At 38.7% G+C, this 22,811-nt stretch overlaps 1 protein-coding gene across 2 annotated transcripts; it reads left to right on the top strand.

Moving 5' to 3' along the window:
* Positions 1-1,880: 1,880 nt before the first annotated feature.
* Positions 1,881-22,552, top strand: septin5a (septin 5a). 2 transcript variants are annotated; one of them, XM_028577490.1, is made up of 12 exons: positions 1,881-2,010; positions 2,156-2,169; positions 15,749-15,839; positions 16,014-16,100; positions 17,134-17,257; positions 17,398-17,532; positions 17,744-17,861; positions 17,954-18,055; positions 19,419-19,515; positions 19,625-19,760; positions 19,957-20,059; positions 21,554-22,552. In XM_028577490.1, exons 1-12 carry the CDS (start codon positions 1,965-1,967, stop codon positions 21,611-21,613), a joined length of 1,113 nt encoding a protein of 370 aa, XP_028433291.1. In that variant the 5' UTR covers positions 1,881-1,964; the 3' UTR covers positions 21,614-22,552. The 2 variants fall into 2 exon arrangements, with proteins under 2 accessions (XP_028433291.1, XP_028433290.1); XM_028577489.1 differs by lacking the exons at positions 1,881-2,010; positions 2,156-2,169 and adding an exon at positions 13,834-14,192.
* Positions 22,553-22,811: the final 259 nt, after the last annotated feature.

Genomic DNA, 22,811 nt, shown 5'->3' on the forward strand with positions numbered 1-22,811 from the left:
TATTAGGCCTTTAAGCTGAAAAGCTACTATGCAAGTAGTCAAACTAATAAACACTACTTAGTTATAAAGAGATACAACCAGCCCTTAGGATCATGTTATAGTTGAATAAAAGTGCCATCTTGTTAATATTTTCTGTATTTATCATTAGGAGCTGCATGATTTCAATGTCAGTGCCATAGTACAACTACAGACTGAAAACTAATCGCACTATTCAGTCCAGTCACTTAATGTGTCCATATTTGTTTCAGTGATGTAATTTAAAGCTACAGTTGGCAACTTTTGATAAAAAATATTTTAATATTTGCTTACACAAATCAGATCATCTGTGGAAAAAAATCCACCTCCCTCTGCTTCCTCCTGCTGTTCCTAATGGCATTAGGAACACAACCAAACTTTCTCATGTTTCAGCTAAACTGCACACTAAAATATCTTTCTGAAACAATTTGAGGCAAGAAATAGGCAATGCACTAACAGAATATTGATTCATATTTGATGAGTTTGACTGCAGTTCATGAGCAGTCATTGACACTGCGTAGAGATTCCTCGGCTCTGATTGGTAGTTAATCTTGGAAGCTTAGGAAGGCAGAGGAACATGATTTTTTCACAGATTGTCTGCGTAATGTGCTACTGTTTTCAGCAAATATGACAAAAAGTTCTTTTAACGAAAAAAGTTACCTACTGAACCTTTAAATGTGTAGAATTGTCTAACTACATGTGCAGCCTTTCATCATACTGTATTTGGGTCATTTAGGAATAATATATATTTAACTGTTATAAGCGTAAGTGCCCTCCACCCTTCTGTTTAGCAGTGCTATCTAACTGTGCTGTCATTGATGTGTTGTTGGCAATATTTTAGTTTTTCTATCTTTTGCTCTTGTATGCACATCTGTCTTTTGAACTTATTAAGACACACGTTTTTATTATTTCTTAACCATATGTCAGTAAAGACTTGTTTTAAGGCGTAACATTTTTTTTGTATTTTTCTCTGAAATAAAATTTGTTTAAAGAAAAGAAAGTTGATGCTTGTGCATCCTGGGCTTACTTTTTAATGACTGACATTTGTAATGCTTATAAGTTAAAAGATGGTGGAATAAGCATTTAATTGGTGACATATTTCTATGGGAAACATTTTTATAAAATTAGCACCATCCACCAGCCAAATGCTGGTAAAACATGCAAGTGGCTGCTAGATTTGCTTCACTTACCAGCCAAAATAACAATGGAAATGTATTGAGTGGCTGGTAAAATTTGAACATCCACTAGCCATTTGGTTGGTGGACAAAAAAGTTAATTTTGCACCCTGCCTGTAAGAGCTTCAACTTGACTCCATGCATTTTCTTAGTAACACTATTCATAGATATTCAAGATGTTTCTTATTTATCTTCAGTCTTGTTGAGGAGATGTGGGCCTGAGATATCAAAATATCATCGACCGTATGCTACAATAAAAAGCCTTCAATATGGCGTGTTATGGCAAAAGCCTTCTTCAGGGTGTAATAAAGTAAAAAAGAAACATTACAATGCTAACACCTGATAAAGGGAAATTTGAAGCTAAGTGTTGGTTTATTATATTGTTTTTTTTTATTGTGGGTCTTTGATATGTATGAATATTCACCTATAATTGATTGTAACATATCTCTAAAACAAATGAACATTGCAACCTTTTGTGCTCCTTTTTCAAAACCTAAAATCTATTTCTGACTGGACACTGGAGAGAAATTATAACGAATATAAAGAGATTGTTGTCAATGTGAGGTTGGTTTGGACCCTAACCCCCTCGTGGCATCCTGTAGGACCCCTGCTTGTAGGAAACCGTGCAGTGTGACTGGCTGAGTGTGAGGAGGAGGAGGGGCTTTCTTCTGTCAGATCAGCCCGCCCTCCTGCTGTCTGTCCGGGGTTTGGAGGCGAGGGGCCGCTTTCTGTGAGCCGTCGCTTCGGTAAAATCGAGGGAGGAGAGTGGTCAATATGACGACCAACATCAGGTACAAAAGCCGGATCCCGGTGAAAACAGGTGAGCGTGGTTTCTGGATTTTATTTACAGCCATGTGTTTATTGAGAATCCTAGCAATGACTGCTTCATGTTTCTGTCTCCCTGGGCGTCGCTCTGCATCCCTGCACCTGCGCTTCCTCCTCATCCATCCTGCAATGGCCAATAGAGGATAGCGCCGAGGTAAGAGACATATTTTTGTTTATGTATTTATTCAAGTGCTGTTGAGAATGCATTTTCAACATAGTGCGTGTTCAGAATATAGCCTCGAACTGGACGGCGTCGGTTGAAGCAGCATCAGCAATATTTACCTTTCAGATCGTACATGTTTCTTCCCCTCCCGATGTGCGCGTTTTTCTGTCAGTTTTATAAACTGGGCAGCCATGCCATCACAGGCTGAGCTGTGATCACCAGACTGACAGGCGGTGGGGGTCAGGTTTCATTTTTAGACGCATATGTGGAGCAGGCCGGCGTCACAAAAGGCGAGCGGCCAACATGGTACCCGAATGGCAGCATCCATCCTCTCCATCCTCTCCTCGCATGAATCATTAGCGATAATCGGTCATTAAGTCGACCGATGGACTGACCTAATTATCAACATTGCATAAGCACGACTCGTGAACACTTTCTGACCATTGTTCAGCTCAGAAATCCAGCTGCCACACGAGCCTGCATGGGAGGTCGCATCTCTGATGACCCTGGGCCTTCCTCCTCCCCCTCTTCCTCATGGCATATAGTGTCTGATGACAGTAGAGGAGTATTTGCACGTGCTGAGTGTGCTTGGATGATTCAGCGAACCTGACTATTAATATATTTAGATTCGAGTGAAGCACCAAAAGTCAGCCTTGAAGCTTAAAATGCAGGTGTTGTAATAGCAAATACTCTACTACACAACACATGAACACTTATATTTTTTGTCTATACTGCATAAAAATGCACTGCCAGTTAGATACACAAAATAAAATGTAGTCTAATACAACAGTCCTGCATTAAATCCTACCTTCATTAAGGTTATAATGTCCAGGTTTTGCTTTTGTTTTACTGTTTCAGTGCTATTTAGTCCTGCATAGACTAAATATTGAAAAAAATACTCTGTTACAAATAAAAGTCCTGCATTCATAATAATACTTGTTATAGTTCAGAAGTATAACAGTAAAATGTAGACTGGGTAAACCAAGCCCGATCTGCCGGCGATTTGATTTTGCCCTGCAGCCCAAAAGATTGAGCTTGGTCTGTAAAATGTACTTTAAAGGTCCTATGACATGCTGCTCTTTGGATGCTTTTATATAGACCTTAGTGGTTCCCTAATACTGTATCTGAAGTCTCTTTCCCGAAATTCAGCCTTGGTGCAGAATTACAGCCACTAGAGCCAGTCCCACAATGAGCTTTCCTTAGGATGTGCCATTTCTGTGTCTGTAGCTTTAAATGCTATTGAGGAGGAGAGAGGGGGGGGCAAGGTGGAGGGTGGGGGTGTGGCCTTGACCAACTGCCATGCTTCGTTTGTTTGCAAGCCATGATGTCTCTCTCTTTCTCATGGGTGGGCCAAATGCTCTGGGTGGGCGAAGCAGAGAAAGGGGGAGGTAACCTTGCCCCTTATGACAACATAAAGGGGAGATTCCAGATCGGCCCATCTGAGCTTTCATTTTCTCAAAGGCAGAGCAGGATACCCAGGGCTTGGTTTACACCTATCACCATTTCTAGCCACAGGGGGACCATAGGCAGCCATGGGACCTTTAAGTATCAAAATTAAAAGTACTCATCATGCAGAATCAAACCTTTTAGAATGTTATATTATTTTAACATATTCATTTGTTTTTATTTAGCTATTCCCCCCCCCACACACCCTTAGCATACATAGCATACAGTACAGGGATGACAGGAAATGAGGGGAGAGAGAACATGCAGCATTGACTCCAGTGGGACACTGAGATTACATGTTTAGCATTTTACTGTAATCCCTTAAGGTCACCAGGACACCACAGAGTTGTATATTATTTTCATAATGTATATTGTATCAGCAAAGTAAGTAGCTGTAAAATAAATGTAATGGAGTAGAAAATTACAATATTACTGTTTGAAACTTAGCGGAGTAGAAGTATAAAGTGTACATAGGTCCATTACCGGTATTTGGGTAAAACATATAAGTTGCTTTGCACTAAAGTGTATGCTAAATGAGTGAGATGTAGTTTAATGTTGCAGTTGAAATGATTGTGACCACTACAGTGCATCCTTTTTTTATTACTTTATTGTAGTACTTTTCTTAGTGTCAAGTGCAACATGCATTACATTCTTTATTGTACTACATTTTTATTGTATTTTTTATTTTTTTTCCCCTTTTTCCCCCATTTTAACATTCAATAGAAACACCAAGGGGGAACAAGGGGAACACATCACACAACAGGAAAACAATAAAAAAACAGCGCATCCTTGATGCATGTACACACACATACACACACACACACACACACAAATATGTTTCTGAGTGGATTGCTGGAAGACCTGGATTAGTATGATTGTTGCAGAGTGATATGCTTGCAGATGTAGCATTACAGTTTGTGCAGAAACAGTGAAAATAACCTAAAAGTACAATCAAGCTGTTATAAATATTCATCCACTCCAAACGTGCAGTGGCTCACTCGTGCTCAGTATTTAGATTACTACAGTTTTTATACCTTCTGAGTTTTGCTTCTTGGCTTTCATCCACTCTTCACTCCCACATACTATACAGCATCTGACCCTGTTGGGCACTGTAATACCTCATATTCTGGATCATCCAGGCAGCGGAGGAGGACTAAAAAATAATAATAGTGCTCTGCTGAGATCATAACTGCTGAAAGACTCATAACTGATAACCAATCCTAAATCAATATTTTTAGAACATTCCCCTCCCCTCTCCTCTTCCTCTTTCCACGTCTCACTCCCTCACATTGCCCTAAACATTCCCTTCACTTCCTTTGCTGTGATATTACGTTGCCAGGCAACAGTCGTTTTTTAATCTGTTTTCACCACTTCTCTGATACAAAGTAAGTAGACGATGCCATCTGACCTACCCACAATCCTGTGCTGTGTGTGGGTGATGGATATTTACTGAGTTTTTTTAATCACAGATCACAAACTGAAAGAGAGAAAAAAAATCACAATCACAGTTTTATTATCAACAGTTGATATGTGTCACTTAGATATATAGTGAAGTATGAACCACATCCAGAATAATATGGTCACCATTGTGAAAACACCCTGAGCAAATGTTCATGTCTTGACATCACTTTCAGATATTTCCAGTGCTGCTATCAAAACAAAACAAGGTCCATTTAGAAGCATCACATCAGTTTTTAGATTCAGAGCTAAGACATAAATCATAAAACAGCAGCTTCATTATAGATCATACAGACCGAAGAAAACGATTATAGCAAATATATATATATATATATATATATATATATATATATATATATATATATATATATATACAGTATATATATATATATATTCTCCTCAGTGGACCAGAATACGTCACAGCCACAACTATACTTAGTATTTACTTAATATTATATGTTTTATACTTTATTTACTTACATTGAGGCACTGTAGCCACAAGTGACAATTAAGGGATAATGGATCATGCTTACATAGTGTAACAGTAGAAAAGAGCCACAATAAGCTACTGGTCAGACAAGACAAGTAAACCCTGAGTGGCTGTTTTATGTCTTACAAATGTAAGTTTTTGTTCGTATAAGTAAGAATGTGTGATTTCCATCTTCTGTCATTCCTCCTGCTTTTTCTCTTTTTCTGGTGACATTTTTTCCAATCTGCATTGAGCATCTAAGAAGTAATAGTGTTGTATTTTAAATACAGATTGCAAAAAATGGGTGATTTTAGCCTATATAAACAAAATGTACTGGAAAACAAAACCCTGGATTGGAACTAAAAATCTGAGTTGCTGAAGTAAGTGTAAGATTTAAGGAACCACTTTCTAATAAGACATCATTTAAAAAGAGTTCATGAAGTACAATGATTGGCTTTATTAATGTTTGCACTAATGCTTTATAGATCGGTAAGTAATAGGGTTGCTAGGTTGTGGAAAGTTTCTAGCTATTGTTTATCCTGATTTACCGGGATGCTTTTTTTCGTCTTTGTAGCTCTTTTATTCATCCAAATTGACCTCTGACCTTTTGGAAAAGTGTGCAGAGCATCTGGACCAAAGTCCTTTTATTAACAACAATTAGAGCCATAACAATAACCCTTTATTATTAACATTTATTTACAGTTGACTTACTAACTTTTGCTGTTTCCTCAGAAAATTAGAAACTTGTTGTTGTGTCCTGACCTGTCTAACATTTAGAACTGCAGACTTGATGGGTAATTAGAAAGTAAAATCCCCTTTTTTTGAATGACTTTATCAAAAACTTGACTATTAATGACTCAGCAGACAGAGATATTTTTTTACTACTTGGCAATCCAAAAGTGAAGAACACTTAACGATTGTCTCTAGTTATTGCACGTTTATCTCTTCACTTTTTAGTATTTACCACTTTTTTGCAACAGAAATGGTTCCGTCTTTATATTTGTCCAGTATTTAGTCAAACAACTCTTTAGAAACAGAACATTATTAGAAAGTGGTGATTTTAAGATAATTATGAGGGAAATATCGCACCGTGTTATCGGACTGCGTTGTCACCTCTGTCTGAGATGTCATGAAAAATGAAACAGGTCAGCGGTCACATCACACATCTCCCTGCAGCAGTGAACAGATGTTGTGTCAGATGCATTTTCGTCGGTGCATGTGTGTCACTTTACTTCAGATGCACTCTCCTCTCAATCCCTCAGCTCTCCCTCTCTCTTTTTAAACAAACTCTCGCTGCCACAGATGGGACCCTCACCAGCTCCCAGTGTGGACCAGCTGCAGAGCAGGAATACGCGTACCTCGGGGGGTTGGGTGGGGTATTGAAACTGGGATTTTCACCCGCTGTGGCTCCGGCCTTTGAACAGAAAAGAAAAGTTGTCAGAAGAGAGTGGCTGATCCAAGAAGTTTTGAACTTTCTCTTTGATAACTATTTAATGAATTAATAAAAAAAAAAAAGTACTTTTAAAAAAAAAAAAGTCATCTTATTCATCACATTTTCTGTATCGCTTCATTGAAGCTATGGGATGTTACCAGAGTGAAATATTGAAACCCAAGACATGGAGTCTCTTTATGGCTTCATCATATTCTAGATGTGTTGTGCACAAAATTTAGCCTGACATTTTTGGGATCCCTGATAAGTGGATGAAGATGGATGATGGACACACTGACACACTTACTGCATGCCCAATATACTTTTGACAGCAACAACACACACGTTGGAATACACTAAAGCAAGACAGCCACGTAGGATAAAGCAGCTTTTGTCATCTTTGTGTGTGTGAGTTTCTGCCTCTACACGTTTTCTTTGGAGTGTTTTTCCTCTGTGGTGACAGTCGGTGCCCTTGTTCTTGTTCATGTGTTTGAGGAGTTTCTGCCCTGCACTGTGTTCACATGCACATTTTTTCATTTAGCATGATGCAAACATGCATGTAATAATCCAGTAAAGTGTGCGTGTGGTGCTTTGTGTTTTTTGTCTTTGTAACTAAAGCAGATCACCTCCTTTTCTTCTAAGTTTTATATATGCAGTAACACTGCAGTGCTCATCATGTCTCGGCTCTGCATTTCAAGAAGCTTTTTAGAAAGTAACTGGTTGGTGACCCAGATAGAGAGTATCTTTGAAAAAATCTTTTCAAGTATTTTGTCAGGCTTGATATGTTTGGGATTACAAATTCTTTGGAAATAGGGATCAGGAGTCTGAGCAGTAATCCAATGAAACGTATGAAGAGGATTGAGATTATTTCATAACTGCTTTCAGTGTAACTGCAAATAATCTGAATTATACTTTAATCAATCACATTACATACTTTTTTTTTGGCTAGAATATACTGAAATGTAGCATTTAATTCCTATTGAAGCATAAGAGATAGGTTGGTGTTATTCTATATTGTTATTGAGTTTGGCAGTTTGGAAACAATAGTTGACAAAACAATCTCAACTCAAGGCTTTTGACCGTATTACATGGTCTTCAGCATATTGAGTTTGCTCAGTTGTAATAGAATTAGACTTTTTCTAAGACTTCTCAGAGTTCTCAAGACTTTTCATTTTTGACTTTGGAAACATCAATTGAAAAATAGCGGGTTTAGTTGATCTTAACTTTTAAGACAACATGGATGAGAAGAAGGACCTTAAAGCTGTAATCTGGAAGATTTTTATCTGATTGATGAAAGTAATGATTTATATATGTCTGGCTTGAAATCTCTCGGAAATAATCCTGTATTAAATATTTTTTTCTTTTATACACACAAAAAATTGAACTATGCACACAATTCTTAAAACTTGAAGCTCATGTTTCAACAATACTCCAGACCTTAGAAATAGAATGAGATTAATTCTATTTGTACGCTCCAGACTGCTAAACCCTTGTTTTTACTCAAATAGAAATTTTAAATCAACCAGGACAAAAATCTTAAGGATTGCCACTTTAAGATTATTTTGACAACTATATCTTTCTTATTGTAAATAAATCCCATGAAAAGACCAAAACCAACAATGTGTTGGTTAATCTCCCAATACCTTCTGACAATCGTACTCAGCCTGAAGCTCACTCGATCCCACTGAAGACAGAACAGGTTACAAATATGTATTTTAATTTTCTAAAAGAGCTGGGCACTGTAGTTTTTAACAAAGTAATAAATGGTGCATTTGTTGGGGACTGTTTTCAGGTGTGGATTACTACACATCTGATGGTGTAGAGAGTATTTCCGGCCATAGGACAGTGTGTTTTTGTTTTACACAACTTCCAACTTTCCTATAAACCTTCTTTCCTGACAACATTTAGCTGATTGAATCCGTCTGCTAAATGTTCAGGGATACTACATTTTTATAGTACCATTCAATGTTTCAACTATGCTCCCATAAGTGTCCATTGTCACTGAATGGGCTAATGCTAAAACTGGGCTACGCTAGCCAAGTGTCCTTCAGTGAAGTAATTTTATTGTTGCCTGAGCAATTACATGCTGTCAGATTAGCATGATAAAGAGCAGAGTGCAGGCAGGACTTTGCATCTCCAAGGAGAGAAAACAGAGGAGGTGGGAGGAGGTCGGGGGGCTCAGGGTCCATTTCTGTTGTTTTTGTACCTCTCTCCTTCTTATCTCTCCCTCATGCCCTCTCTTGCCTCACTCGCTGGTGGGCAGGCAACACATTTAGGTGAAGCATTTAGGGTTAATGGTGTGAAAGTGTCAGCTGGACGGCTGGGAGATGCAGAGAAGTCATCAGTAAAGGTCACGCTTTTAACTGCTGCATCACAGACTGTCTGGCTGCTTAAAGCCGGGAACCCATTACACCATTTTAAGCCCAGTTATCACTAGATTTCACTGAGATGACTGAATTTCATGAGCATTGCACTGGTCAGAGCACGGGTGGAAAGTACTCTCATTACTGAAGTTGGATCGATTTTTCATAGTTGTATTTTTTTGACCACCAGTAATTCTTCTTTTACTTAGATTTTGAGAAATTGTTATAGAGTAGCTTACTGTTATGCTGTTACAAATATAATGCACCTTTGCCTAATTCACTACACTCAGCGGTTTTGCTGCTGTTGCCTGACTTTGTACCAATAGCTTGGCTAACGTTAGCAAACTTTAGATATTGTTTGTCAGGTTGCTGACTATAAACTATACTATCTTCTCTACTTGTGATACTCTGTTATGCTACATTTGAGCATTTACCATAATCCTTAAATAACACCAAAAATGAAAGATTGTCACAAATATAACATTGCACTCCTATGACATTGTTGGTGTCACGATGGACAGTTTAAAAATAAACCTGAGATATTGTCTATTTAATTCCAAACATTCTTCTTCGCTGTCAAAACCTCTCGCCTACATTGCCCACAATACAACTTGACTGATGTCTTAAATTGGTGGAGTACCCCTTTAAGAAAAGACCATTTTGGAGAGCATCATGGAGAGGGATTGGCTGGTAGATGTCATGTTAAAATGATTAGCATAGTAAGTAAGTAACTTTTAAATCAACATACTCTTCCAAAGAGTCCTTTTATACTTTTGTTTTCAAGTTGTTGTTTTTTAAGTTTTATGAGACCTCTACTTGAGGAAGCTATTTAAGTCCTCATTCGCAAACTTGCCTGCACAAAATAGGATATGTCGTCATGAATACTCCACGTGCGTGACCTTGTACAAACATGTTAACCAGTGGATAAATCTGAAGAGATCCTGTAGTTTGAACTGTCATCTAAATGTGTGATGAGTGTTTTTATGGTCAGTTAAAAAATCTTCTTCAGGCTAACTGTGTCTGTGTTGTGATGTCATCACTGCACCTTCTTGAAAGTGTTTGGCAGCAGGAAATGATGGGTATGGTGTTAGACCAGAGTTATTCGGATTTGTGCGTGTGATTCTGTGTCTTTGTGTCTCTGTGTGTGTGTGTGTGTGTGTGTGTGTGTGTGTGTGTGTGTGTGTGTGTGCATGCCCTGGCAGTGGAGTTGACTGCTGGGTCCTTTTGAGAGTCGTTTCCTTAAAGGCCACAACTTTGTATGACTGAGAGGAAGAAGCAGAGCGCTGCCTGCTGGTTGAGTGCCGGATCTCTGGATCTCTGCCGCTGCAGGACCATCCAACAAACTGACAGAGTCATGGTGCATTTATTATTAATATTCTGACAGTGAAAGAGGCTCTTCTTGCACTTGTTGTAAGGGGCAAAAAATACAGAAAACTTATATAAAGGCACTTTTCAATGCAGTAGATGCAAAGTGCATTGAATGACAAGCTGATTAATTGTTAAATTGATCGACAGAATGTCGATCAGCAACAATTGTGAAAATCTATTAATTATTTAAGTCGCTTATTGGGCAAAAATGCTAAATATTCTCCGGTTTGTGTTTTTAAACATCAAAAAAGATGAAAAGATTTAGCTTTTTTTCAGTTTTATATGATTGGAAAATAAACATTTTGGGGGTTTAGACGGTTGGTCAGACCAAACAAGCGATTTAAAGACCTCATCTTGAGCTCTGTAGAGTTATGGGGACATTTTTCATGTTTTCTGATCTTTTATAGACTGAAAATGAACGTATTTGACACAGAACATACTTCAAAAGTAGTTTTAAAGTGCTTTACGGAAGAGAGAAAATTAAGACAATGTCCTGAAACATGACAAACCATAACATATAGAGTTCTACAAATGTAAAAGCCAAAGAAAACAAGTAGGTTTGAAGATGTTTTTAAGTTGCCCCTTGACATCCTGCTGCCCTGCTGGCCTTCATTACTCCTGACTCATAGTTTGTCCTTAACATCCCTCTGCACCTGCCGTACACTCGTCCAGCTGAGCAAACAGCAGACAGGGAAGGCAGAGGCCAAAGAGGCGATGCAGAGTCGCAACTTTTACAACTTAGTCACTCCACAACAGCAATGATAAGTCTGTTTTTTTCTGACAATATACAGTACGATTGCATAACAGCAACTATGACCATTTCTTGCAAGTTTTTAGCTTTTTTTATCCAAATGGTTAGGTAATGATAGACTGAGGTGGATAACTTCGGTGTGTGTGCGTGTGTGAGGATCTGTTTGCTCATTAGTAGTTTTTTGTATATTTTATTTTCAGTATTCCCATTTCTTTTCCCAAGAAGAAGGAGATAATAAAGTGAAATGGGTTACAGAATTACCAATAATTGTCTGGAATAAATTTGGTTGTATCTCTTTCTTAAGCCCCTTTAGAATGCCATCCAAGTATATTTAGCTAATAAAAACAAAAATAAATGAGAGAATGACACCTCAGGTAGTCCACATCTGTCACCAGATTAATTTGTATAGATTTTTAATTCATCTCTTTGATCTAGATAGCCCTTTATTACAGGAGCCCTGTGCAAGTGTTTACCTGAGAGCTGAAAGCAGCAACAAAATAGGACATTAAGTGTCTGAAATTAGGGTATGAATGCAAAGGATTATACAAGACACAATTTTTGGGCTTCACTTAGCAATGAGAAATGTTTAATTGAACATAATGTCAAATTTGAAAGTAACAAAATAAGTGTGACTGGCAAAGATTATATTTAGTTTGTCTGGCTGGTGATATATGGGAGAAAGGGACAGCTGGCCACTGAAAAGGACTGAAGGTGGGGGGTTTAGCCGGGGGGCTATTGTAATACCATTTCAAGACATCTGTTCTTTTCTTTTATTCAGATTGACCCTCCCACTCCCTCCACACACACTCACACACTCTTTAATGTCAACAATGCCCTCAACTCTTCATCTAGCATCTCTTTTAATGTTTGCATCAGCACCACCATGGCTGAGATTGTTTGTTTCCTTTAATAGAGGCATTGGCAAGATTAAACCATAAACTTTCTTTTTTATCTGAGTAGATTTCCCTGTCGCCCTCCAGTGGTGTGGAGTGGGACTGTCACATCCTGTACGTGGCATCACTGTGGGGTGTGCGAACTTTGGGGAAGGAAAAAAGAGAAAAAAAGGTCATTTATTTCAAAGAACATTTAAGCTCTGCGGCCCAACATCATGTATGAGCCAGACACACCCACACGTACACACACACACACCACTGGCACATCTGGAAGCAATCGGCTGCAAGTTGCAACCTTTGCCATGAAATGTACCTCATACACACACACACACACACACACACACACACACACACACACACACACACACACACACACACACACACACACACAGTGAGCTCCTTTACTGTACATCCTTTTCATTACAGTCTTGACCAGAGTGATTGATTGATATAAACGTGACATATGTGAATTAACATCAGTATAATAGGAATTGTTTGACTGAATTTGGGGAAATATGTTTATTTGTGTGTGATGAGAAGATTAAAACATGATTGGACAGAGCCAGGTTTCCCCGTTTCCACTTTTAGTGCTAAGCTAAGCTAACCGGCTGCTGGCTATAGCATCATATTTATTGTACACAGATGAAAGTGGTATCAATTTCTCATCTAACTCAGAGCAAAAAAGGGAATAAGAATAAATATTTTTCAAAATATTAAACTATTATTTTTAATCAAATACATGCCTACAAAGCAGTTTTAGGCTGTGTTGTGTGGATTTTCAGATAAATATTAGACCTAAAATAAACAAATTATACAAAATGCATGCTAATTAGCTAAAGTAAAGTGTATCAGAACTTTGTTTTTTTTATCATTCCTCTTCCATTAGTTTTATATTGTGACCCTTTGGAGCCCTATGTTAGGAAGAATTGATCTTCCTAACTTTATATAAGATATCACTCACAGGGGCCATTTGTTTGCAGAACAAGACTTTACTTTTTACTTTTGTTAAGTACATTTTGCTGTCAATAATTCTGTACTCACTTGTTTTATTGGTACTTTTACTAAGAAAAGTATCTGAGTACACATTGATTTAGTTAATTTACTTGTTAATCACACAAGTAAGTTAATTTACTTGTTAATCTGATACGCTCACTCTACAGGCCTTTATCTCCTGCGTTTGTGTCTGTATTTGTTGTTTGTTCTGCTGCTTTTGTCACAGTCAACTTCGAACATGTTATTTTTTGCATCTAAACTTTCTGTCTGTTTCTTTTCGTTCTGCATTTCTTTGCGAGCTGGTTGTCATTTCTCTCAGTGTAGAGTTTTAGAGCTGGGGGAGGGAATACAGGCTGAATGAATGAGTTTCTTTTAGAGGTTCGCTTCTTCCATCCCTCCCTTGTTTCCTCCCTCAAATTGCCACCTCTTTCTTACTCCCTCTCTCCGTTTCCCTCCCTCTCAGTGAGAATTCCTCCGTACCTGTCTGAACAGGGAGAGTCGGACCGCTGTAGGGCAGAGGAAAGAAAGAAATAGAAAGAAAAGAAAGGGAATCAGGAGAAACAAAGTAGGAGAAACAAAAGGCACATATTTAAAGAGCACGGAATAGAGGTGTGTTAGAGACAGTTTCAGAAGGGACACAGAGCGAGAGACGAGTTTATCAAGGTCTCGAAGCTTCACATTTGCTTTTTTCCCTGCTCCCCGCTGGGCTGTTTTTCAACTTTCTGAGACCCGTGGCTATTTTGGTCCGTCAGTGTCGGAGTGGTTTGGGATGGATGCCATCATGCTGCAAGAAAAACTGGTGGAACGGCTGCTGTGCCCACGAGTGAGAACAGCCAGGCAGAAGGTAAAATAGTTGCATTTATTTGGGTAAAATAGACAAAAAGAGTGGAAAATTATCAGGAAAATTTCAAAATAATGAAAAATATAGACACAGATTTCAGGATTACTTTACATATACATAAACAAGAACCCCTATCATCTGTGGATCTTTTGGTGCTATCTCTGCTTTTCTGTGGAGATGTGTGATACCTCCAGTGACAGATTTACTGCTGAGGTGAAGTGTTTTTATGATTACTCACTCATTTATCTACAGCTTTTCTCATTCTCACATCTCTGGCTTTCTGACAAGTGTGTCTGCCATGCACTGATTGCACCGCCTGTGGTTTTTGTGTGTGTTTTTGTAAATGCGATCCTCACCCAAGAAGGCTGTCGGAAATGCCTATGACAAGTTATGACAGCTTATAAGGGCTCTGACTGTTTGTTTGGCTCTGTGTTTGCAGAGTGAAAAAAGAGCTTTTCAGGTCTGTTGAATGTAGCTTCTGTCTGTGTGTGAATGCTCTCGACGGGCCTCGAGTGCGTATTTATATCTACACATGTCAACACGTACTGTCGGGTAAAGATGACGTTCTGCCAGATGCAGCAGAGAAAACCTGCAGGACTGAGAGCTACTGTGTGACACAGTGAGCGACTGGTATCCTGTGGCTCTCTTTGTGTGTTTATTGTGAGTTTTAGTGGAAAATCTGAGACGCTGGCTTATTCTCAACTGCATGGAATGTTTTTCCATGCAGTTGTAGATTTTCTGTATTGTATTATATTTCTGTCTGTCTGGTGAGGTCATTTTTATTACATCAGGAGCTAGGCAAGGCAAGGCAAGGCAGCTTTATTTGTATTTGTATAGCACATTTCAGCAACAGGGCAATTCAAAGTGCTTTACATAAAACATTAAAGAACAGTTAGAAAACAATTAAAAACAATTTAAAAACATGAATAAACAAATTAAAAACATAAAAAGACAAGAATAAAATTGATATTGCAGTATAAGAATAAAAGTTACAGTGCAGTATAAGAAATTAAAGTTAATAAAATAGATTATTTAAAGAAAAGCAACATCAAAAAGATAGGTCTTTAGCTTAGATTTAAAAGAACTGAGAGTTGCAGCGGACCTACAGGTTTCTGGGAGTTTGTTCCAAAGATGTGGAGCATAAAAACTGAACGCTGCTTCCCCCTGTTTAGTTCTGACTCTGGGGACAACAAGTAGACCTGTCCCAGACGACCTGAGAGGTCTGGGTCATAATGTAGTAGCAGATCAGAAATGTATTTTGGCCCTAAACCGTTTAGTGATTTATAAACCAGTAAAAGTATTTTGAAATCAATTCTTTGAGGCACTGGAAGCCAGTGTAGAGACTTCAGTACTGGAGTGATGTGATCCACTTTCTTGGTTTTAGTGAGGACTCGAGCAGCAGCGTTCTGAATCAGCTGCAGCTGTCTGATTGATTTTCTTTTTTAGATAAAAAAAAAATCATGAGTTGCAGCACTATGATTTGATACTTTCCTCCTCAAAGCATGACTTCAAACTAAACACCTCCTTCTTCTTTTGTGTCTCTTCTTTTTCTGTCCCAGGAGAAACAGTATGTGGGTTTTGCAACTCTGCCCAACCAGGTCCACAGGAAGTCGGTGAAGAAAGGCTTCGATTTCACGCTGATGGTGGCAGGTCAGTTTGTTGTCAAAGATACAAACATGACAGAAAACCTACTTGTACACCTAGCTAATTTACCTAATAAATCAGCTTCTTAGTTTATTTGTAAATTGTAAACATTGTGACCTTCTGTCTGTCTGTCTGTCTGTCTGTCTGTCTGTCTGTCTGTCCGTCCGTCTGTCTGTGCAGGAGAGTCTGGTATGGGTAAATCCACCCTGGTCAACAGCCTGTTCCTCACAGACCTCTACAAAGACAGGAAGTTACTGAATGCTGAAGGTGAGTCTTTATGCTATGTATTATCTCTCTGCACCAGTCATAATGAACGCACTGCTCTGGTATTATAGTAAACCAGACCACCGTTTGTCTAACATTTAACTTTGTCACTCAGCACCACTGAAGAAGTCCAGTTTAGTTTGTACATTTTCTAATTGATTAACTGGCAATTAATCTGAAGACAACCCACACCAGTAAAACTTCATAAATGTCTCAGTTAGTAAGGCCTTTAGTAAACCTGTTACTAGGATACATCTGTGGCCAATCCTTTATGAATGTAGCTATGACTTTGTTTTTATAGAGGTAGTAATATTCATGCAGTTTAGAGTGAGGGAAATATCCGATTATCCAATGTAACCAAAGCTACTCAGTTATTTAGTCTGACATTTCTAGTTAATTATTTTGTAATATATTGTGTGATCTTTGGGAAATGTAATTTAAAATTTTCCCCGTTTACATTGTAATAACAGATCAGATGTGTTAGCAAGATAACGTTGGTTTTATCAATTAGTTCAGTTAGCTACGCAACAGTTACACCAGGCACTTCATGGGTGTAAATATTTAGTGACACCTAATCTCTACATAAGAGGTAGTAGTTTAGTTAAGTGTAACAGGTTTCAACTCAGGACCAGCTGGTGCAACCTGCTCTAGAGCACCAAATGTCTATCAATTCCTTGCGGAAAATTGTCCCCAACAAATGCACTATTTAGTCCTTTAAAATAAATAAATATATTAATTACCTGTTTGGTAAAGATTTGTAGTGTAGTATTGAACATGATTGTTGATTTTGGTATTTTCATGGGATTTGTTCAAAACCCTTATCCTTTATGCCAGATGCATTTGTAAAGCAGCTTTGTAATAAGTTTAATAATGTCTATCAATCGTGTCACTATCGCTGAGGGCACACCCCTCAATTACTCCATCAGGGCTTATGTTGCACCATTCACTGTCGTGTTCTACTTTATCCCTGACATGCTGTTTCAGCTGCTTCACCTCATTTTCTCCCCGTCTCCTTCTCTGTGTCGGTGCTTTGCAGAGCGTATCAACCAAACTGTGGAGATCATAAAACACACTGTAGACATTGAGGAGAAAGGAGTCAAGCTCAAGCTGACCATCGTCGACACGCCGGGGTTCGGAGACGCAGTCAACAACAACGAGTGGTGAGCTGAAAGACCTACTGCTCTGACATTTGCCCGATTTAGCCTGCACGCTTGAATTCACAATGCCTAGAGGAGCTGTTAATGTAGTCTTTGGTGTGTGTGTGTGTGTGTGTGTGTGTGTGTGTGTGTGTGTGTCCTAGCTGGAAGCCAATCACAGACTACATAGATCAGCAGTTTGAGCAATACTTCAGGGATGAGAGCGGGCTGAACAGAAAAAACATTCAGGACAACCGAGTCCACTGCTGCCTTTACTTCATCCCTCCATTTGGGCATGGGTAAAAACAAACACACACACACACACACACACACACACACACACACACACACACACACACACACACACACACACACACAAAACAATGTTTAACGTCAGTGACCAAGTGGAATAATGTATCATGACAATTCAAAAACATTTTCTACCTGTTTTAATTTGAAAGACTTTACTCTTACTTCACTCTCATTCTCACTCTGGATTTCTCTCCACAGGCTGCGTCCAGTGGATGTTGAGTTCATGAAGGCTCTGCATGAAAAAGTGAACATAATTCCTCTCATTGCAAAAGCCGACTGCCTCACGCCCAACGAGATAAAAAAGCTCAAAGACAGAGTGAGTCCCATGACTGCAGCTCCACAGTGAATTCAGCATGTTTTACTGTATGCAGATTGTTCACTGTAACCATTAATCGGATGTATCTTTAGATACGAGAGGAAATAGACAAGTTTGGGATCAAAGTATACCAGTTCCCCGAATGTGACTCAGATGAGGATGAAGAGTTTAAACAACTTGACAAAGAGCTGAAGGTGAGTCAATCAGAGACCTGTGGCAGAGTCCAGTTAATTAACTGGTTCACTGTTAAGTGGAAGTCACTGTAACATTGGCCACAGATTTAGGTCTTTTCACTTCTCTGGGGTGAAGGAAAACATTTTCTCACTCAGTGTCCTAACCAGGATTAAGAGAACACAACCTCTCTCTGAAAATACTTACAAGACACCAAAAGAAATGTTTTGAGATGTTATTTGTTCAGCTGTGTGGTCATATTTTCTTCTAAGTTTTATTTCCCAACATACAGGTCTAAATGCTGTTATAAAGCCATCATTTCACTACCAGGAATACAATTGTGTTGTGGAAATAGTAAATTTCTTTATTTTGTTGGCTAAAGAGTAGTTAAAAATAAATATATTGAGTCTAAAAATACTGGGATCAGCTGATTAAACACACTTCTGCTGGTGGCTAAAACCTCACTGTTCTCAATGGAAGCTACAGCCCTGTCCTCACTTACCTCCTCGTGGGATGTCCAGCCTTCCAGCAGTCCAGATAATATCAGTTTTATGTACCAAGGTTTTGAGAGGTCAGGCTTAATCTTCACTTACGGTGGAAATGATGGGTGGTGATGGCGCAGTGGATATGATACATGCCTTTGGTGTGGGAGATCTGGGTTCAATTCCCACTGTGATCAACCAATATGTCATCGAGCAAGACACTTAACCCATAGTTGCTCCAGAGGTGTGCCAACTCTGACATATATATATAGCAATTGTAAGTTGCTTTGGATAAACGTATTAGCTGAATGACATGTAATGAAGTGAATAAAGTTCAGTTTTTGGTCCTCAAAGCACTGAATGTCCCATTTGAGAGACCTAACAGCAACATATCTGTCCAGAAACAGTTTTCTCAGGAATTACTTTGTAACAACAGGAGAGGTCTGTGGACTGAGTGTTGGAAAAAAGACAGTGCTTTTTAAAAGAGATTTTTTTAGTGCTACAAACACCACAAACAAAGAGAAATCTCAAGACACATACCATACCATAACCTTGGCAGTGGGCACATAAAACTAAAACTATCTGCATGGCTAGATCACACAGTTTGACTTGTCAAACCTGTGTAACAAGTGACGTTATTGCCGGCTGCAACGGAGCCATTGTTAATGTTGTGACATGAATCCACTGATCAGCTGGGAAAATATGTGCAAGAAAAATAAACAACAAACTGTTTTTTGTATTACGTGTCTCAACAATTAAAGTCACGCCTTTCTGAAGCCGCTCAGTAAGCTTTTGTGAATATGTATAACTCTGAATATCAACCAGGGCGCAGCTTACTCAGTCAGCTCTCCCTGGATAGATCAGGGTAAGAAAAACAAACCCACCCTCATGTCTCTGTGTGCAGGAGTGCACCCCGTTCGCTGTGATCGGCAGTAACACAGTGGTGGAGGCTCGAGGGCAGAGAGTGAGAGGGAGACTGTACCCCTGGGGAATTGTTGAAGGTATGTTTGTATGTTCACTCTCTGTGCAGCTGTCATCACCCTGCATCACAATTTGAATGGCATAATTTTTTAGAGATTATTAATTGATTTTACACATTTCTTTTCTCAGTGGAGAACCAGTCGCACTGTGACTTTGTGAAACTGAGGAACATGCTGATTCGTTCACACATGCACGACCTCAAAGATGTGACCTGCGACGTCCACTACGAAAACTACAGAGCGCAGTGCATACAGGAGATGACCAGGTATGTGGAGACGTGAGAGAGAGGATGTTTTGTAAGCATCTCAGATAACTGCTGATGTTAACAGATTTCAGTACAGTTTTGTCTGCTTCACCTCTTTTTTTCTTCTTCTTCTTCTTCTTCTTCTTCTTCTTCTTCTTCTTCTTCTTCTTCTTCTTCTTCTTCTTCTTCTTCTTCTCCTTCTTCTTCTTCTCCCCAGTAAACTGGCTCAGGACAACCGTATGGAGAGTCCCATCCCCATCCTGCCACTGTCCACCCCAGATGCAGAGACTGAGAAACTAATCAAAATGAAAGATGAAGAGGTATGAAGCAATTTTTGGTTTTTGATGTTTTGATTTCTGTTTGAAGATGTTCTATTTTTCATGAATGTATCCCAGATGAGTTACAGGTCTCACTGGAGGGGTAATATGATTTCCCTGTCTCAGTACAAGATGGCCGCTAACTTAACTGTGAAATGATTGCATGAAACTCATTCCCGACTGAGGGGATATTTCATGTAACTTTTACAGCCATTTAAAGATCCAACTAGTAACATGTTATGTGACTAAAAGGCTGTTACTTGAAATTAATGGCTCAATTTTCAAAACTCAAGTTCATTAAACTTATTTTCTCTAAAGCCATATCACCTCATCATTTTAAATTAGAACCGCTAATATGTAAACTATTCAGTGCTACTTCAATTACTTCATATTCAAAAGAGAGTGGGTTAACTCATTTTATAGTGTTTTACTATTATTATTCATTTCTAAAAAATAAAAAAATAATATGCATAAATAATAGACACTAAAACACTTTTATATATTCACATATTGTTGTCACTGCTACAGATATGTACATACCGCATACAATTCAATTCATTTAAATTTTATTTATAGTATTAAATCATAACAAGAGTTATCTCAAGACACTTTACAGATAGAGTAGACCCAACAATTCCAGTAATTCCCCCAAGAGCAATTATTTGGTGCAACAGTGGTGAGGAAAAACTTCCTTATAGGCAGAAACCTCAGACAGACCCAGGCTCTTGGTGGGCAGACATCTGCCGGTGCCGGTTGGGGGTATGATGAACAGTGTCAATTATAGTAACAATAAAGATAATGGAACTATGAGAAATAATAGTTGTAGCAGTTCAGGACATAGCAGGGTACAGCAGGGTGTAGTAGGGCGTACAGAACTGATTAGTGTGGCTAAAACTACAAATATGTTGCAGAACATCTACTAAAAATGAACAGCCTGGTGTGGCAAATACTTGTAAATTCACATACAACTATTATCAAAGTAGTGTTCAATGTTAAAAAACAATGAAAGAAATACACCCTGTGAGTCATTAACCTGAACAACTCAAAACAATTACACAATATGAAATGTCAACATCATTAAAGTTAGTCTTGTACGTATGTGTTTTTACAGTACACATACACACAATACCTCTTTATATTGATATATATCAAATTGTTTCTCCATTTCAAAGTATATTGTTCTTTTCTCTACCTATTATTATACCATTGTGAATCCAACAGATTCTGCTACATCTTTGGACTTACTTAATATGTATAATTTGGGACTAAAATCCAACCTTTCATCAATAAAATCCTGACTGAAATTATGTATTTAGTGCCAGTATTATTGGTCAGCCCCACAATATGTGTCCCTGCCATATATTTAAAATCCACAGCAGTGATTATTATCTTTAAGCCAGTCTGTATGATCTTTAATCTATTTTAGAATTAAACACACACTGGCATTAGATACAAGATTTATTTATGAGTTTAACCAAACATCCTCTCTGTCTGCAGCTGAAGAGGATGCAGGAGATGTTGAATAAGATGCAGCAGCAGATGCACGACAAAGACTAGTCTCCCAGAGCAGAGCTGGGCTGCAGCGCCACCTGCTGTTTCTCCCCTGACCGACAGTGAGACCTTCAGACATTGAACATGGATATCACGTGTTAGTGGCAACTCTGGCTGTACATTTATCCTCAGTTTGGTGCTTTGTATAGTTTGTCTGCCTGGACGGTTGTTTGTCAGAGCATTTTTTTTGTCTCTGAAACCATCTGTTTGCCCAATTTGAGCCCCTCGCTGTGGTTTAACAGTCTTAACATATATAATATAAATGCGTAATTTAAATTACTACTCAGTGTGTCTAATTTATAAATGCAATGCTAAACTTTTTGGATATTTTGTCAGGGTATGATGTGTACAAGATGTTTTGTAAAGAAATTTAGTTTGTTGGTAATGTTAAGATTTGATGGATATTGTTTTTTATTATGCGTTTGTGAGTTTGTGTTTGGGTGCGTGAGTGTTTGTATTTCATGACATTTCCTCCAGGTATCCGTCCATAAAACTCCATTTTATCCACAGTGACTTTACTTTTTTTAATCCAACTTTTGCTCTTATTAATTTGCTCTCTGATTCTCATAAATACCTTCATGTGACATATTTTTCACATATGGCAAGTCAAAATATTCTCTCCTAGCAATTTTATATGTGCTGGCTGAGCTGAAAATGCACTTATTGCCAGTGGCTAACTGTGAATGGCGATCCTTTGACATAATGTGAGGGTCAGTGCGTGCAGGGTGCATGTGCAGGCATGCTGCCATTACTCATATACGCTTAATGCTGTGGGCCTATTTTTACTGCTTTATAGCCGATGCCCTCTGCTTGTATTAAATGCATCATGACCTACAGTATGTTGCCGCTGCGGTAAAAATAGATCAATAATGAGGAGCGGATACTGTGTCTATGCTTCTGTTTTAAATGTCTCTTTGGAAGTGAGGTGTGTGTGTGTGTGTGTGTGTGTGTGTGTGTGTGTGTGTGTGTGTGTGTGTGTGTGTGTGTGTGTGCGTGCGTGCGTGCGTGCGTGCGTGCGTGCGTGCGTGCGTGCGTGCTGAGGAACATACCTATTCTGCCTGAAAGCTGAGCTCAGCCTGTGCCCCATTTATAAAAGTGTGACAAATAAACTCTTATTTCTCGTCGCTCTGCATAATTTCTCTGAATATTACAGTTTTACATTAAGGTCCAGTAAGCGCAGCTTTGACTTCCTCCGTCACTTCCG

The sequence above is a fragment of the Perca flavescens genome, chromosome 5, assembly GCF_004354835.1.
Source record: "Perca flavescens isolate YP-PL-M2 chromosome 5, PFLA_1.0, whole genome shotgun sequence".
Lineage (NCBI taxonomy): Eukaryota > Metazoa > Chordata > Actinopteri > Perciformes > Percidae > Perca > Perca flavescens.